Raw genomic sequence first — 16,741 nt, forward strand, 5'->3', positions numbered from 1 at the left:
GGGGTTGGCATTACCTGCTTGACATTCCTTGCCTTTTACTAATGACCTGTGTGGGAGTGGAGCAAACTCATTTTAATCCTCATAATATGTATCTGCACGTGTACGGGGGGCACAAGTTACAGGTTTTGCCACCCTGTCACATGTAATCATGTTTCTGTGCTGTGTGTCTCCCTGAAAACATTAAGTGCTCAGGTACAAGCTGTGTGTCTTCATGTCAAACAGTGCAAATAAATAAGTGGAAAATAGCAATTGAACTCTCAAACCCTGTCGTGAATAACCTCGTGCATCAATCAACTAGTCAGTCACACAATCAAATTAGAGTTTTTTTATTCATTTATGTTAAATTTTTTTTCTTTTAAAAAAAATATCAGGTTGCAGTTTTATGTTAAAATTCTTGTCATATCCCAGAGAACAGCAGCAGCCTCGGTTCTTTGTTTTTCTCTCACCCATTGTTTTCTGTTTGCATGTCTTCATCTTCTCTTCTCCCCCCCACCCGACTTTGATACGGCATCAATGTACAGTACTTTAGCATCTGTTCTTTCTTTCAAACAGTGGTCTCAGGCAAAAGGTACGTTCTGCTTTAGCTTTGCACAGAACCAACTCAATTAGGCATGGCCACGGGCTTGTATGCACCGTCTTACTGCCGCTTCTTGCTTTTTTCACGAGGCTTTGCTGCTGCTGCTGTTTGATGAAACGGTTCAGTCGAAGCAGAAACATGTGATTCATCGTGACACGTCTGAATCACAGGCATGTTTGTTCAAGAAATGGAAAGATATTAATTTTATACTAAAAATGTTTTCGTGTGACAGCCAGATTTCAGCTGTGTTAATTTAAGGATTATATATTTTTTGTGGAACAGTGTTGAACAGATTAAACGAAGTGAAGGAAAAAGATCTAAAAAATGCGAAGAGGAGGTGGAATGAGACATCCCTCGCTCAGGCTGTCTTGACATCACAGAAATCAGTATCGCTACTTCATTCAAGTAATAAGCGCTGTGGCTGTGATTAAGAGGAAAATTCAGGTCAGTTTGTCAGCGATGACACATCTGACTTCTCTGTAAATGGGCTGTAAATTACAGAGTAAAATAAATCTGGACAATTCCAAAAAGGGAACGTTATCTCCCGTAACGATAGCAGGCTTTCACCTTATTTATTTGCTGAGAGCAAAAATGAAATCTAATTATATCTCTCTCAAACATCAGTAAAGATATGACAGATTTATTAGAATGAACAGGAACAGTGAAGCTTTCGCCATATGACGTAGCTTTGTTGTTTGTTTGTTTTTGGGCTCACTATAAGACAGCGCCGGTTGGGCTTAAACCGTGTATTTTTGCCAGTATCTTCATCATCTTGATCCGACCCCTGCTCATTTTATAGTTCCTGCAGAATCCCAGATCGCTCCAGGATGCAAAACTGCATTTCTTTTTTAATACATCTTAAAAAATAATTTCATGAAGGCATTTTGTGAGCTATAAAATAAAATGAGAAAAATGTAGCAGCTTGCTTAGTAGCATCTTTGACCCACATTGCTATGCTTTGACTTTTCTGTGGACAGGCTAATGCACATAAATCCCACATTGCAATTAATCAGATTGCCCACCCTGACCCCAATCTCTGAAAATGCAGGATTTTCCTGAGAATGATTTTCTCCTGTTAGAAGTTCTTAATTGTGTCATTCGATATTTTATATCCCAGTAATTAGGATATTGCAGGTATCCTTAATAAAAAAGAAAAACAGAAATTTTGTTGCACATGTTTCGGTCATTTTTGTTTTGCCTCTTGTTTTTCAGATTGATCCCGTTCTTTCTGCTGAAGTAGAAACAGTTGTTAAAAGGTAGGCCTTCAGCTTTCTTTGTGTTCAAACCGTCAGTTTTGTCTGTTTAATTGCTGTGATGTTCCATCTTTTCAGACTTGCCTGCCTTTGTGCTTCTTTCATGCGGTGCATTGAAAAACAAACGCAGCTCACATGTATCGTAACATAATGTGAACAGAATGCAAAATAGAGCTGAGCGCCAAGGTCCTCTTTTTATTATCTGTCCTCCCACACTCAAGTCTCCGCCGATCTTTCAGTTTTTCGCCACAGGGCTTCACCACAACAGAGATTTTTGCGGCAGGAAGCTGCCCTCTCTGCTTAAGACTTTACCTGGATGCTCCGTTCATGTCACAAACAGTGCAGCTGTGTTTCCTTGCCTGAGCTTGTCACTGCTGTTCAGCATCATTCACGCCTCTGTGAGCCCTGAGTCACACAGAACTGAGTTTTTCCACTGCTTTTACAGAACAGCAGGGGTGTTCTTGGCCCAGGAGAGGTGCCAACAGGAGCTTCATGCTGCCATGAAAAGGTGCTTCGCTGTGGTCAACAGCTCTATTTCAGAGGGCATGTCAGCAGCCATCTTGGAGGTAAACATCTTTGAGGATGGTGGGTAATTGGACGGCAGGGCAGCACGATGTTCCAACATTGACAAGAATAACAGTTTGGTAATGGTAGTTTGATCTATCAAGGCATCTTACAGAGGAGCTTTTGCTTTTTAATCTAAACCACGTGAATCTTCTGCACTATTTGTTGTTCAGCTACAATGCTATCTGGACACTTCTGGGACAATTACCCAAATTAATTGCTTGACTCCAATCTTCCCATTCTTGAGTGAGCAAATCCTCTTAATCTTTTTTAAACACAGGCAATTAAGACAATCCACAGTAGGCTTAAAGTGTTATTAGTTTGTTAGCATGTTTCACTTAACAAGGTATTAGCTTGCACAGATTGTTAATTCTTTAAGTGAACCGAAGCACAGAATGGCGGCACTGTACACCATCCGAAATGCTCGAGTGACTGCTTCTTAACAATGACAGGATAAACAAGAAACTTTTGCCTTTGACTTATGCTTTCTGTCTTCACCAGGCCATTGATCTCGGGGTACCTGTGCTGGCTAGAAACATTCCAGGAAACGCAGCTGTGGTGCAGCATGAGGTCACCGGCCTTCTGTATTCTTCTCCTCAGGTATATATTGGCTGACCAGCTCTGCAGTTAAGCTAAGCGCTGTAGTCCATAAACATAATGACTGTGTTTATGGACTACAGAGAGGATAAACTGTTGCCAGGGCTACAGGGACTCCTTTTACCTCAGCTGACCAGAAAAGTACACAACCGCATTAAGTAGTACCGACACACTGACTGAGAACAACTGGAGGGTTTGATGTCCTCTCCTTGCATAACTGGATAAAATAACAAGTCTCACAGTTTTAATCAGAAACTTTTGACATCATTTTGTAAACTTTGTAGTGGTTTTATCACGAGTCCAATCTGAGCAGGTAAAATATAACAAAAGGCCCCTCCTTGTGTTATATTTTATTTTATGTTTCCTCAGGTGCTTGGATTAGAATCAAAAGAAGTGCACCCTTTAGGGAGAGAACAAAGATACTATACTACCGCATAGTGATGCAACAATTAGCAGCAAGGTGGAAAGTAAGTAATCCCCCATGAGAACTGCTCAGTCTGATATTCAATGAGGTTTAATGCAATGGGAGATAACAAAGGATAAGGCCAATTGGCAGGGCTTAAGCGTTGTATTGTCAAGATCATGCTGTAGCGTGATGTTGTTGTAATGGTGGGGATAATTCCTCCCTGCACGTGTGCTCCACTGAGCTGCTGGTAGGAAGCTCACACAGATGGTTGCAGCAACTTGGACCGGATAAACAAGGACCTCGGCCAGGACCGACGGGCAGAGAGTGCTAGTCTTTGAGCCGCCTTTGCAGTAGCTCCCGTGCAGGACTTTTCACGCACGCTAAAGTTTTTCCTTATTCTTTCCACTGACAGTATTTCTTGTTCTTCAAGATGGAATTACATGAGGAGTGTGGGTATTAAGAAATGTGTCGAGCAAAGTAAACACAAAAGCACTCACGAGCTTTAAAGAGGAAAAATGGCCTGTCCTGTCGGGCTCTGTAATTTGCACCAAGAGTGAAGTGAATATAAGCGCGCCTCTCATAAGTTGAGCTTTAATCCTTTTGCTGTGAGGATTTATAGCCCTCATATGTCCATACAGAAGAGCTGTTTCCCACCAAGAGCCTCTCCAGACATAATCACATCACTTGAAGTGAAGTAAAGCAAAATGGCCTGCTGACTGGCAGTGGCTAAAACTTTGTGTGCCCATTGGCTCAGTGCAGCAGTGAATGTTGGCTGTCATGTTGCAAGAACACTTCAAGGCACTTTGACTTCATTTTGTTGGAGGCTTCTGACAGGCTGCTGGGCCAGCAGATGAGCAAACTAGGATTCTGAATGCTGAGTGGATGGACCTCATTTCTATGAATACGTCATGGTGTTATTACTCCCTTTTTTTTATACTGTGTCTCTTTTATCCTTGTCTTTTCTTCGCCATGTTCCCAACACGACTGGTTCTACAGTATCTTTTTTTTCTAACTGTATCACTTTGTTTGTTTTTCTCTTTTTACATAAGCAAATGAGAGGTGGCAGCTATTAGGATAGAAAAAGGGGGTCTGTTGGGCATCCATATTTAGATATAGAGCCACAAATATCTCCATCCTTTGGCTATGTAAAGACACTTTTGAAGTATTTGCTAATCAGTGCACAGGCTTCTATCTGAGTTCTGTTCTTGTGCTTTGGATTATCGTTTATGCTTTAAAAAATATCTCCAGGCACCTTCACTGGCAAGCTTCAAGTGGCATTTGGCAATGAATGAGACTAATTTTGCCTTTATCCTTGCCAGGAATTTGTGCATCAATCTCAGAGGCTGTTGTCAGATCACGAGCTGAGAGAGAGAGTGGTGAGGAATGGAAAACTCTACGTGGAAGAGCGTCACGGCGTGAAACAGGAGAGAGAAACTTACCAGCGACTGGTGGACACTTTGCACTGAGCACATTAAACTGCAATCTGTAAACTTTCTCAGGGGCTTCAGCAGGAGAGAAGAAGAGCGCGACACTAGTCTCTCTTTGTTGCACAGGTATAATTATGCTCGTTTGCATAACAATGCGGTTTTATCTCTACTACCTGACTGAAAATTATGATGAAGAGTGCTTTAAACCAAAGACATATGACATTTATGATGGACTCTTATTTATGGTTTAATTATGATAAAGGCATGGATACTGTGATTATTCATTCTGCATATTAAATGGTTATCGATCTAAAAAATTATCACGTTTCTCTTTATCAGACTTTTCCAAATGAAGTCCAAGATTTTTCCAGGTTATGCTACCCCTTTCTGTTTTTTATGCTGAAATAACTGGGTTACACAAAGAGAATGAACCAGTATAACTTTGTTTAAAGGATAGAATGGCACAAAAGTCCTTTTGTTTGCTGTTACAAAGGTTGATTATGATATCGTACTGCACCAGCGTAAGCACCGTAACAAAAACCTATCAAATCAAGGACTGCATTAGTTCAGGCAGGCCACAAAGACAAGCTCGGCCACGATCCCAGCATGGCAGTGAGTCCCAGTGCTAGCCTACTTCAGCTGTCTGCTCAGTTGATGGTCTTCTATACAGCCAATTGACAAATCCCATATAGGAAGCACTGTTTAAGCTGCTTGCTGCACACCTTCAAGTCGCTTTGCAAATGACCTTCACCCCAGCTCCTGTGTGTCTTTCTTCTTCCTGATGTGTTTTTTCTGTGTTGGGTCTCGATGCTGCTCTCCCCACCTCATGCTGTCCACATATCCACGTAGAAATCTGTGAGGGGTCTGAGCTACGTTTCGAATGTAAAGTACTGCAGATGGAGATAATCTTAATCTCTGAATTAAGCAAAGAAAAAACTGCAGTAGATGACCAACTCAAGTGGCTGGTGCTTAACATAGAAAATCAATTAATAGGCAATATTGAAGATCAGTCTGTTTTAATGTTAAAAAAGCAACTGAAAATTAACCCAACTTAAAATTACAAATACATCTTTTATGTTGCAGAATAGAAAACACTCCTTTTGGTTCTTATTATTTTAATCAAAGCCATATGTCTACTGAAATCAGTGTCAGATTATGCTGATATAGGATATATTTTCAATTTGGAGACACTTTCTCTGGGTGTCTTTGTACTGTATGCATCAGCATGTGAGTGCAACAATTTAGAAGTAGATATCCACATGCAGCTTTAATATTTGGTGGCTTTGTGTGAAAAGGGAGTCCGTCTGAATTGGCCGTCTCAAACACGATCACACACATCTAACTCTCCAATATTAACAATAATATACAGTACATGTACATGTAAAAGGCCTTGATAGGTAATGAAATGTAGAGGAGGGCAATTCCAAAATCATAAATTCTCGAGAGTTTTCAGAGTTGACAAAGGCATTGAGGTGATCAAAGCCACATCTGCTGTACATGTGAGGTCTGATCAGGTTCTCTATTATAACTGGTCCCCAGGCTCTGTGATGGGCACTTGAGGTTCCTCCCCACAGCTGTCCTCCTTTCCAACCCAATGGATGCCATGGCCGTTCTCTCTGGGTGGGAGATGTGGTGAATGCTGGCGCTCTAGTGTGGAGAAGGTTGTGAACTGGACTCTCTTTCTCTTGCTGGTGGGCGAGTGGAGGGACTCTGTGGGCATCGGTTTGCCTCTGAGGGAGCCTACGCAACTGAGGGGAGAATCTGTGACGGAGGCCAGACAACTGGGCCTCCTGGAAAGAGAGCCAGTCTTATCAGGCCCAATGTCTATCACAGTGGTTGTAGTTTGGGAGTCTTGCTGGACCGGGCTGCCCGGCACGCTCATCACCAGCTCAGCATCTGTGCCCAACCATACCCAGTCGTGCCTGTGGCCTGTGGGTTCCTGGCCGTGAGAGGGCGGTTTCTTGTGCCTGAACTTAACAACATATGAGACACAGTTTACCAGAAAAACCAGGATGGCCAGGCAAAAGACACCCAACAAAGCATACATGCCAATCTCTAAGTCTGTTAGAGGCCTGTTTGCCAAAACTTCTTCACCACCAACTTCTATTTCTGTCGTCCCCTGCCCAGGGGTCTCCACCTTGGTGGGGAAGTTGTTGGAATTTACCAGATTCCTGGGAACTTTCACCGTGCTGGTGAAGCTAACGCTGCTCATATCCTCCACTATCATGTTGTCTGACCCATATCCTTTGCTGTTCTCACCAGGGCTGCTCATTAGGCTGACATTAGCCACAGTAGTAGGACTACCAGGGTTTCCTGAATTACTGGTCTTACCCACTCCTCCGAGGCTACCGCTGGTTATCAGGGTTCTTTCTGTAGATTTAATAGTGGTCGTGATCTTCTGTATGGCGCTTTCTTCTCTGTCTAAGTTTGGCATGCGTGGTGAAGCATCCTGGGATGGCTTTCTCTGCTTCCTCTGACGCTCCACTTCTTCCCCATCGTTCCCATAGTCAGTTTCCTTGTTGCTAACAGTACTGCTGTCGAATATTCCATCTGATCGCTTAGTGTTCGCTTGAAATTTGACCTTGAGGGTGCCGTTGCCTACTGCAAAAGTGCTTTTGCGTTTGGACTTCTGACAGGCCTCACAGATGGACATCTCTACTCTGACCAAGACTCCCTCGCCCTCTCCTTCTGCCGCCACAGCTGGTGGCGTGCCCTGCACCGACACCACTCCCTGATCTAGAGAGGTCACCGTCACACGGAAAAAGGATTGATCATAAATGTCAAGAGGTGTCTGATTGCCATCACTGAATTGTATCCAGGCACTGACCAAAGCGTCCTAAGAGAACAAAGACATTGTAAAAAGATTGTACTTTGATCTTTGAATCTAAAATCTTTACATTTAAAAAATGATAAAGGATGTTACCTGTTTGGGACTCTGTAGCACCTCCTGTGTGGTTGTGGTAGCCAGTATGGCCCTGTTGCTTCCTGCACTGAGCTGTAATGTCATGGAGAGCCCTGTAACCAGCTGAACCCCCAGCTCTGTGATGGTCACTTTGTCATCCACAACTCTGATAGTTGTTTTAGCCAAGATGGCATCAGATAGTGGAGAAAACACCTGTCAAAATCAGGTAAAGTCCCTTTTTTAGGCTGCTTTAGATTTGATCTCATTTTTAACTCTTTGCCTCAGACAGAAACGGTTCAATTCAGAAAAAGAGTTACTCTGTGAAAAGGCAGCAAGTTAGAGCTGGCTCACAAGACTAATCCAAAGAGTATTCCAGTTTATTACCTGGATGGCAGTGGTCCCAAAGTCTTTCCCCGACAGCACTCTTCCTGCCTGTAGCCTTGCCACTCGAGTGTCCTCCACCTTCATGAAGTATCGAACCAACCTTGTGACATCCACCTGCCAATCAGACCCCAGGAAATAGGCCTTTGGATCCCGGGGGTCTTCTTGCTCTGCCATGAAATGGGTTAGCACCCTCACAAGGGCATGCTGAAACTGCAGCATACAGCCCTTCCCCTTCCGATCATCTTCATCACTGTTCCAGCCAGTTCTGGGACATGAGCACAAAAACATACGGGCAGGTCAGGCCTATCAAACAGTACATGCTTTCACCTCTATATCAATCACTCAGCCCTGTCTGTCTCTTTATTTGATTGGATCACACTGAATTATTGCAGTGCATTACATAATGGAATCTAACCTCTAAATCCTCCGAGAGATATGATTTAAATTTGTATGAATAAAAAAAATGCCCCTGGAAATCACACCTACTGTAGAAATTAAGCAAAGGTATTTTGTGTTGTTAGTGGTTTCCTACCTTTTTGAGGTGAGGATGGGTACCCTCCAGCTTTTGATCTGGCTCAGCTCTGTGTCTGACACCTCAATCTGGAGAGGAAGCCGGGGCATCCACACATTCAGTTCGAGCTGAGCACTCAGGTAGCTGTAGGTGAAGTTTACCGTCATCTTTATCTTCCCCTTAACCTCTTTTCCATTTACGAAAACATAGTCACACCTGTCGGACACCTGGAGAGGTAAAGATAAAATGGAAACAGTCCGCCGGCACGTGAGCATCTTATCATTTTTTGTCTAAGATGATTATGTAAACAATCTACATCAAACTCAGGATTAAACTTGCTAATGAAAGCGATATTCTTCCTACCAATGACAAAAAATAATCAAGTATTCTCATGAAAGTCACCATTTTAACACACCGGCCATTCCTGCAACAACAAATAGCCGTGAAGCAGTTTTGCACTGGATGTGTCACCGCAGTAATGTCAGCTGGCTTTAATAAACTACTGTGATGATCACCGGTGTGAGGCGTTGGGAAGAGGCAGCATTGCAGTTTTATGTTAATCGAAATATCATGTAGTCCACGCTGAGCATCAGTCCTTCACAACCAAGTGCATTCATTACAACAGAATTTCAAAGGTGACCTTTGCAAGTTTGGGCAGCTGCTTCAACATCATTTTGCGTCACGTCAGGAGGTTTCACTTGGTCGTCTTTGGCCAATACAATAATTAACAAATCACTGAACTCTAGTGACTGAAAACACCCAGGGGAATAAAAGGAAATACACTGACATTGACAGATGGCTAAAGGATGACTACATATATAAGTTACATCTCGAAGCGGTGTGGACCCAAGACGTACGAGATGTGCTGTCACCGGGTCGTGCAATTTTTAGTTGTTGTTTTTTTTAGAGTATCCTGTGTCATCATTGCATCTCGGAACTGCATCCCGTGGATATGGAACATCTTTAGAATAACCCCATCACTCATCATGTCAGCCCTGCTGCTAACTCGGATGTAGTTTCTGCTTTTATACCTAACAGTATATTTCTAAGAAGTGGCACAAAACCTTTCAAATAGATGTCAGGGAAAAAATTTCCATGCAAAAACAGAACAACAGACAAGGGCTCATTTATTTTCAGTGCACTTGTGTTGAATCTTCATGTATTTAATTCAGTGTGTGGGAAGTCAGCTGGTCAGCCATGATTTAAGGCAATTTGCTAATTTTCTACTGTGTTAGGGGAGCACTTTCCAGGACCTCCACCGTCTGCTGTGTTCAAATAATATTCCGAAGAATAAGTTAAAAGGGAATGCCATTTTAAATGTGCCATCCGCCAACTCATTCCAGTCATAATCTCATTCTTTGTCCAAGAATATCCCTCACCATTTTCGGTATCGCAAAGATATTTATGTTAAAATGGGATTTGGCTTTCATCACTGGGTACAGTATTACAGACAGGCAGAAATTAAAAATGCTGAAATGCGCGCTTCAGTGACACAACTCTGCACATGCACATAGAGAGTTTTACTGAATGTGCACAATTAAAATATCAAGTAAATATCATGTAATATCATGTAAATTTTTTGGTTAAACTGCTGTATCACCTAATAAAAAGTTCTGGTTAATAACACGTGCTCAAAAATAAAGGAAAACTTTGAAAACACATCAGATCTCAATGGGACAAAAATCACGCTGGATATCTATACTGATACAGACTGTGTAATGTGTTAGGAACGAAATGCAAATCAAAATGATCAGCCTACAAAGAGCTGGATTCAAAGACACCCTGAAACTCAAAGTGAAAAAATAATGTGGAAGTCTAGTCCATTTTGCTGAATTTTCATTGCAACAGCTCAAAATGGTACTCAGTAGTTTCTGTGGCCCCCACATACATGTATGCATACTTGACAACATCGTGTTCCTGACATGGCAGACGGTGCCCTGTGGAATCTCCTCCCAGATCTAGACCAGGATGTCACTGAGGTTGTGGACAGTCTGAGGTGCAATCTGGTGGTGTTGGATGGACAGAAACATAAAGTCCCAGAGGAGTTCTGTTGGATTTAGGTCAAGCGAGCATGGGGGCTTGTTAGTAGTATCTATTCCTTTGTCCTCCAGGAACTGCCCGCATACGTCACCACATGAGGCCGGATAATGTTGTACACCAGGAGGAGCCCAGAATCCAATGCACCAGCATAGCACCAAAGCAGCTGAAACTGATTCACAACCCCCTCTGATACTTAACTGACCAGATCAAAATGTTAAAATGTTAAATGCTCAGATGTAAATCCTTCATACCTTAAGATATTTCCATATTTTTCTCTGTATCATTTCTACACATTTGGGAATCGCTTCCACCAAAGAGGGAGTTGTTTTTTTTGTTTGGGGTTTTTTTTCCAGGTCACGTGAGCTATAAATTCCAGATAAATCCTTCCCCATCTATCACTAGCAGATTTGATCTTCAGGCAAAAATAGAGGAGAAAATATATCTGAGTCAAGCTGTTAGACTAAGAAGATTAAAGGGAATATTTGTGACTGAATCTGCTATCTGGTCAGCAAACATACAACATGGCTATAGTCAAGGTTGAAAAAGAATATTTTAGTCCACATTCGTCCTCTTGACTGTTCCACATAATTCTGTTTTTCTATAACCCGCACAAATCTGTGCTTGATACAGGTACACTTACTGCCCGTGACCTCGTCATACTGCAAGTGCATTTATTTATTAGCTGGGACAGCTTCCGTGGGATAAACTTACAAAATTCAATTGCGCCAGAGAACTGGAGCCCACTGCATGGCTATTTCTTTTTTAATCTTGGGTAAATATATCAAGAGCCTTTGACCTCGAAGGCTAGGCACCTGACTTTCAATTTCATCCATAAACAAAGCCGGTTTTTCTGCAGTCAGTCGTGCTCACTTATACAGGATAAAAGGGACAAGTCGCGGGATGGAAGCACAGTGGTAGATTGAGAGGTCATGTTGTGAGCAATTTAGCACAGTAGCTGTTCATTGTCGGGGAGATTGATGGGAAATGTTGTCAAAGTCTCACTAATAGTTTGTTTTACCATGTGGAAAAGAGGGAGAGAGTAAAAGTGACTTTGGAGCAACGTCTTTGTGTTCAGCTGTCCTTCCCTTGACACATAAAACTAACCTTGTCCATGAGTATTACAAAGAAACTACTCAACTTTCTTATGCCTCTCAACATTAGGACAGGGAAGCAAGGTCCAAATATGAAGCACTTTATTGTTGTTGATGGACATACCACTGAAGTTCACATCCTTTGTTCTGTCATTGTTCTTGGAACATTTAAAACCAAAGGGACGGGGAATTTGTTCATTGTAAAGTAAGTCATAAGGGGGACGTGCAAATCCTACCTTGAGAACGTCTTCATCAGTGGAGCTACAGTCTGTGTAATCAGACACATCCGTGACTACTCCATCTTCCTCCACAGCTACCGTCCTCACAGGCATCACCACCTTCTTTCCCGTCAGCACAGCGGTGTTCAGAATCTCCGTGTCCTGCAGAGAGAGCAAAGAGAAATGAGTTTCATATTCCAGTTCAGTTTTAGAGTTTACGTGGTAGTGCTACTGTCACAGTGACAAAGATTTTTAATTTATTTATTTTTTTAATAAGAGTGGCATGGGATGCAGTTAAAGGAGGTAGACAGGAGACACGGGCGATGAAGCGTGACTCAGCGACTCAGCAGCAGTGGCGAGGTAAGAAGGCCAATCCGCCTTTGGGAAGCAAGTGGGGGAGTAGAGTTAAGGCTGGGTGATGGCCCGGTCACCACATAGAAGTAAGAGCTAATCTTGGATTTTTTACTGCACAGGCATGTCCCTCAAAGGGATGCTGTATCACTTCACACATGGGAAAATACCCAGAAACGTGGACTAAAAATAGTCTTTATCACACACAGAGCCTGCCTTCGATGCACAGTGCATTGTTAATTATAAATGTCACGGAAATAAGAGCGCTCATCTGCTTCTGGACGAGTTGGTGGTTCGATTCCTGGCTCCTTTTGTCTCATTGTCTTTTGGCATAGATTGGTTGGGTTAAGGCCTTGTTTGATCAATAGCTTCCCTTGGTCTTTGAGTACCTGGTAGGTGACTAAGAGGTGAGCTCTAAAGCACTTTATTCCACAAATGAAGGCTATTTGCGTAACACTATAAATGTGAGGTGCCTTGTTAAAATAAATTGATAGTTATTTGTAGGAATCCTTGGATAATCAAAGCATGAAAATGAAGCAGATGGGTAAGTGTGGTTCTCTATGAAAAAAAAGAAAAAACAACAGAAAACAGACTGCTTTAAATGAAGCTGAATTAATCGAATATTATAAGCTGAAGTGCAGTGCAGTTCTGTGAATGAACAAATCAAATATAAAGAGACATTTGGCCACTCCAAGTATGAAAATGAAGCAGATGGAAACTTGTCCCCTCGAGAGTAAAACCGCTTTAAATTAGGCAGAAATAAATAAACGTGCAACTGAAAACTCTGATGTGAAGGTAGTATCAGTGAAGCTTTTTTCTTTCCTCCCCCCTCCTATAGAAGTAGTGAGCAGCAGCACTAGCTGAAGTTCATGGAGCAAGGCCAAGAGTGATCAGTCAGCGCTAATGTCCCCTTGAGCCAACCATCAAATCTCCTCCTGTTTGGCCTGAGGTCAGCTTCTAATCCACCAGCGAGATGAGCCATGTCAAATTTACAAATCGGGATACTGTAGCTTTTCCACATAGCTTTGAGCACTTCAGCACCTTTAAGATGGAAATGAAGCATATAGCCTGCATAATCTTACTAAAGCCTTCATTAAAAGTATAGCAATTATCTTTTATTTGTATAAATTACATATTTCAATTATATGTAGTCGAACAAATGTGAAAGTTATCTCTCAAAACACTGTTTTAGTTAGGAGCTGGCCCCGGTGACAGATAACTCAGATTCAGCACGGCAATTAAATGTGCTATAATGTTTCTCATTGAGTAGAGGAGATTATATCACGGGTTAATAATAGAGGTAGCACAATAAAAGAGGCCTGCGGCACCAAAATAGAAGCACATGAAGCAGCTGTTAGCAGGAGAGAATGACCACATAATGCACGCTAGAACAGAGCAGAACAACACAGAGGAGACATCAGCTAGTTGACAGTCAACAACACAAGGTCACAGTCTGCTCAAAATAGAAGCCATTTACTAAACAGTCCAAAGCATATCCAGCCTTCTGTGTATGCAAACCAGACAGGAACAGATCAGAGCAAAGTGCATTTTATGATATTTTCATGCACCGACGCTCAAAGGATGCAATCTTAGCATTATTGGAAACTCTGCTGTTGGCAACATCGATCCTGGTGTTTTACTCTGATTAGGTGTGACAGGAGGGATGACAGCTAACTCACCATTACGAGAGGAGCTAGGCTGACAAAGTCTCTCTGAGTGGTATAGATCCTCATGGCTCCTTCGGTCTTGACTCCGTTTTTGGATGTGGATGGTAGCTCCAGCTTCCATATGATTACCTGGCTGTCGAGAGGGCTGCTCAATTCTTCAACTTCAAAATCAATTTGAAGTACCTCCAACAAACTGCTTTCAAGCCTGAGTGGTAAGCAAAGAGCTGTGTTAATTTGACAGATGAAATATGCATTATATACACATGAAATCACACCTGCTTTATAATTTCAGTACAACACATCTTGTGTTAAAACGAAGATAATCAGACTCTTGTTAGCGCAGCTTCATGTTGCCTCGAGTGCTCTTCGGTTCAAGCAATAATGTAGCTTTTAATGTTTCTAAAGAGACCTGTGTATCTGAGGTTAAGTGATTAAACACAGCACAAAAGTTTACTGATCCAAAACCAGGGTTACCGAGAAACAAAAAGATGTATAGGCACACTCTGCACTTTCAATTCAATTCAGTTTTATGTATGTAACACAAAAAAACAAACACAAGTGCCTCAAGGTGCTTTATACTGTAAAATAAAGACCCTGTTAGAGAGAAAACTCTGAAAACTGGGGCCAAGGCAATGGTGGGAAGGAAAAGCTCCCTTTCAACAGGAAGTAACCTCAGGCAGACCCAAGCTTAACCCTTTATTGACCATGGGTCCACCAGCGGGCCCATTTTACAGGTAAATTTGAAGGGCCGGTCAATAAAGGGTTTGAAGGGGCACCCTTGACCTGGACTGGAGATGAGGGGAAAGAGAAGAGAAAAGGGAAGGCAGTGAGAAATAGGACGTAAATATGTTCTGTAGTTTGTCTATTACATGCTATGGGTCAGATTTACTAAAGCGCTGCCTCAGTGCAAAGTGGGTTTTGGCATAAAACAGTAGTGTCAGTGTTTGCAAAGACAGTGCAGTGATAATATTATGTGTACGAGGTGGCAACTAAGAGAATTTTGCAACTGACCCCCTTCCTTTCTCAGAATAGAAAATTTTTAAATCAAGCGCTCTGATAGATTTACTAACGTTTGCGACATGCAATTTACTGCTAATTGCTAATTGCTACTGCTAATTGCTAGCACTAATTGCGCTGATATTTAACACAGAAAATGAGCATGTCCTATTTTTTTCACTTGATTTTTAAATAAACTGTGTTTAATTCAATTCACTCTTATTTATATAGCGCCAACAATAACAACAATAAAGAAAATTGTGCTCTTTTTCACTAGGAAAAAAACCCCCACACAGACATATGAGCACTATTTGGCAATTGTGCTTACATGCTTTTTCAACCCTTTTAGGGAACTTGGCCCTACAGTGAGTCTACAGCAACGCTTTCCGCTCCAAAAGGCCAAAGCACAGCAAGGCTTCAGACAAAAATCAGCATGTTATCATACTAACAGACTCACATATTTAGTTCTTCATCCATTTCCTGAATGTCTGCATAAAAACTTCAATCTCAGTCTTTTCAGTGATTTTTGCGTTTTTCTGTTCCTTCATGATTTATAAAGTTATAGATGCTAGTTTCAGCTGTCTCCTCATTCACAAGGCACAACAGCAGAATCACAGTCTCCAGCTATTGCACTGTATAGTAACTGAAGCCTGTGTATTATTGTTGTATTTTTGTAGGCTCTCTAATTTACATCACAAAATGCCTTGAGGCGACTCCTGTCGTATGAATTTAGTCTTTTATTTAAACTATCAAGTAAAAACCTAACATCATTATTATTATTACTATTATTTTAATTAATTAATTCGTTGATTTTTTTTAAAATTCAAAGTGAGTTTGCTTTTTTCAGTACGAGGAAGAAGTAAAAGCAGTTGAGACTGAGCCTGGAGTTTTGGAGATATTCATCTTAAAATTCATAGTGACATGTTATGAATTTGGCCCCATGGATAGAAGTGTAGAAAAAAAAATTCAGAGTGCGATGTGATCCTAGTGTTTGTGACAAGACACAGTCCTTTTTTTTAGCCGTGGAGTGGGCTTTGCATCTCTAGGCTTCTTCACAAGCTAAACTAGAAAAGAACAGAGCTGAATTTCTCTTTGCTGACACTCCCCTCGGGTTGCTGGTCGCGTTAAATGGGTGTAGAATAAAAGGTGGTCTGAGGACAGCGGCATCCTGAATACAAAACAAAGTATGAGCCTGTGTAACTTATAATAGCCTCTCAGTGATGACAGCTGCAAGAGAGCTTCCTAGCCACGGATTCAATTTTCTGCCATGGTCGTGTTGTAGTTAGTACCCTGGGTTTATTTGCGGGCATTGTATGGAGCTGCAGAAAAGATGTATTGCTGGACAAAAACGCAATAAGCATAAGCACATGGGCGTTATCAGTCTCACTGCATCTGTGTGTCCATGTTATAAATCTGTGTCTGACTCGTGTGGAGGCACAGCATGAAAATGACCTCTAAAAAGGCTGCACACCAGCCGCCTTTTGTTGCTCTGGAGTAACAACAGGAGAAACTGAAAGTAGTTTTTTATTATTCCTTCATTAAGTTCCAAGCGCAGCAACAAGGCACACAAAAAGCTGTCTCTGTTTGGTTCTCTCAGTCATAGCTGTCATCATTAGGAGCTAGACAGAGATTGAGTGTAATTTAATCATTTTAGGCTATCGCTCAAAGACCCAGGAATAAGATAATCGCATTCTGGTCAACTGTCAAAACAAGATATGTTTAATTCAGATAAACATGCCTATGTGGTATGAAGTCGG

The 16,741-nt window shown here is 41.8% G+C and overlaps 2 protein-coding genes across 2 annotated transcripts in view; one reads left to right on the forward strand and one right to left on the reverse strand.

Annotated features, from left to right (window-relative positions):
- Window positions 1–5,141, forward strand: part of glt1d1 (glycosyltransferase 1 domain containing 1) — a 33,643-nt gene extending 28,502 nt beyond the window's left edge. The window contains exons 9-12 of the mRNA XM_005926937.3: window positions 1,790–1,833; window positions 2,276–2,396; window positions 2,896–2,994; window positions 4,717–5,141. Of these exons, the coding sequence (XP_005926999.1) occupies window positions 1,790–1,833; window positions 2,276–2,396; window positions 2,896–2,994; window positions 4,717–4,863 (411 nt within the window). The 3' untranslated portion in view covers window positions 4,864–5,141. The remainder of the gene's footprint in view (window positions 1–1,789; window positions 1,834–2,275; window positions 2,397–2,895; window positions 2,995–4,716) is intronic.
- Window positions 5,142–5,234: 93 nt separating this feature from the next.
- LOC102306185 (transmembrane protein 132D) overlaps window positions 5,235–16,741 on the reverse strand; it is a 31,603-nt gene continuing 20,096 nt past the window's right edge. The window contains exons 4-9 of the mRNA XM_005926941.3: window positions 14,001–14,193; window positions 11,989–12,132; window positions 8,643–8,848; window positions 8,111–8,375; window positions 7,748–7,939; window positions 5,235–7,660 (exon numbers count right to left, since the gene is read on the reverse strand). Coding sequence (XP_005927003.1) covers window positions 6,347–7,660; window positions 7,748–7,939; window positions 8,111–8,375; window positions 8,643–8,848; window positions 11,989–12,132; window positions 14,001–14,193 — 2,314 coding nt within the window. The 3' untranslated portion in view covers window positions 5,235–6,346. The remainder of the gene's footprint in view (window positions 7,661–7,747; window positions 7,940–8,110; window positions 8,376–8,642; window positions 8,849–11,988; window positions 12,133–14,000; window positions 14,194–16,741) is intronic.

The sequence above is a fragment of the Haplochromis burtoni genome, unplaced genomic scaffold (genome assembly GCF_018398535.1).
Source record: "Haplochromis burtoni strain Fernald_Lab_line unplaced genomic scaffold, NCSU_Asbu1 Contig_95, whole genome shotgun sequence".
Lineage (NCBI taxonomy): Eukaryota > Metazoa > Chordata > Actinopteri > Cichliformes > Cichlidae > Haplochromis > Haplochromis burtoni.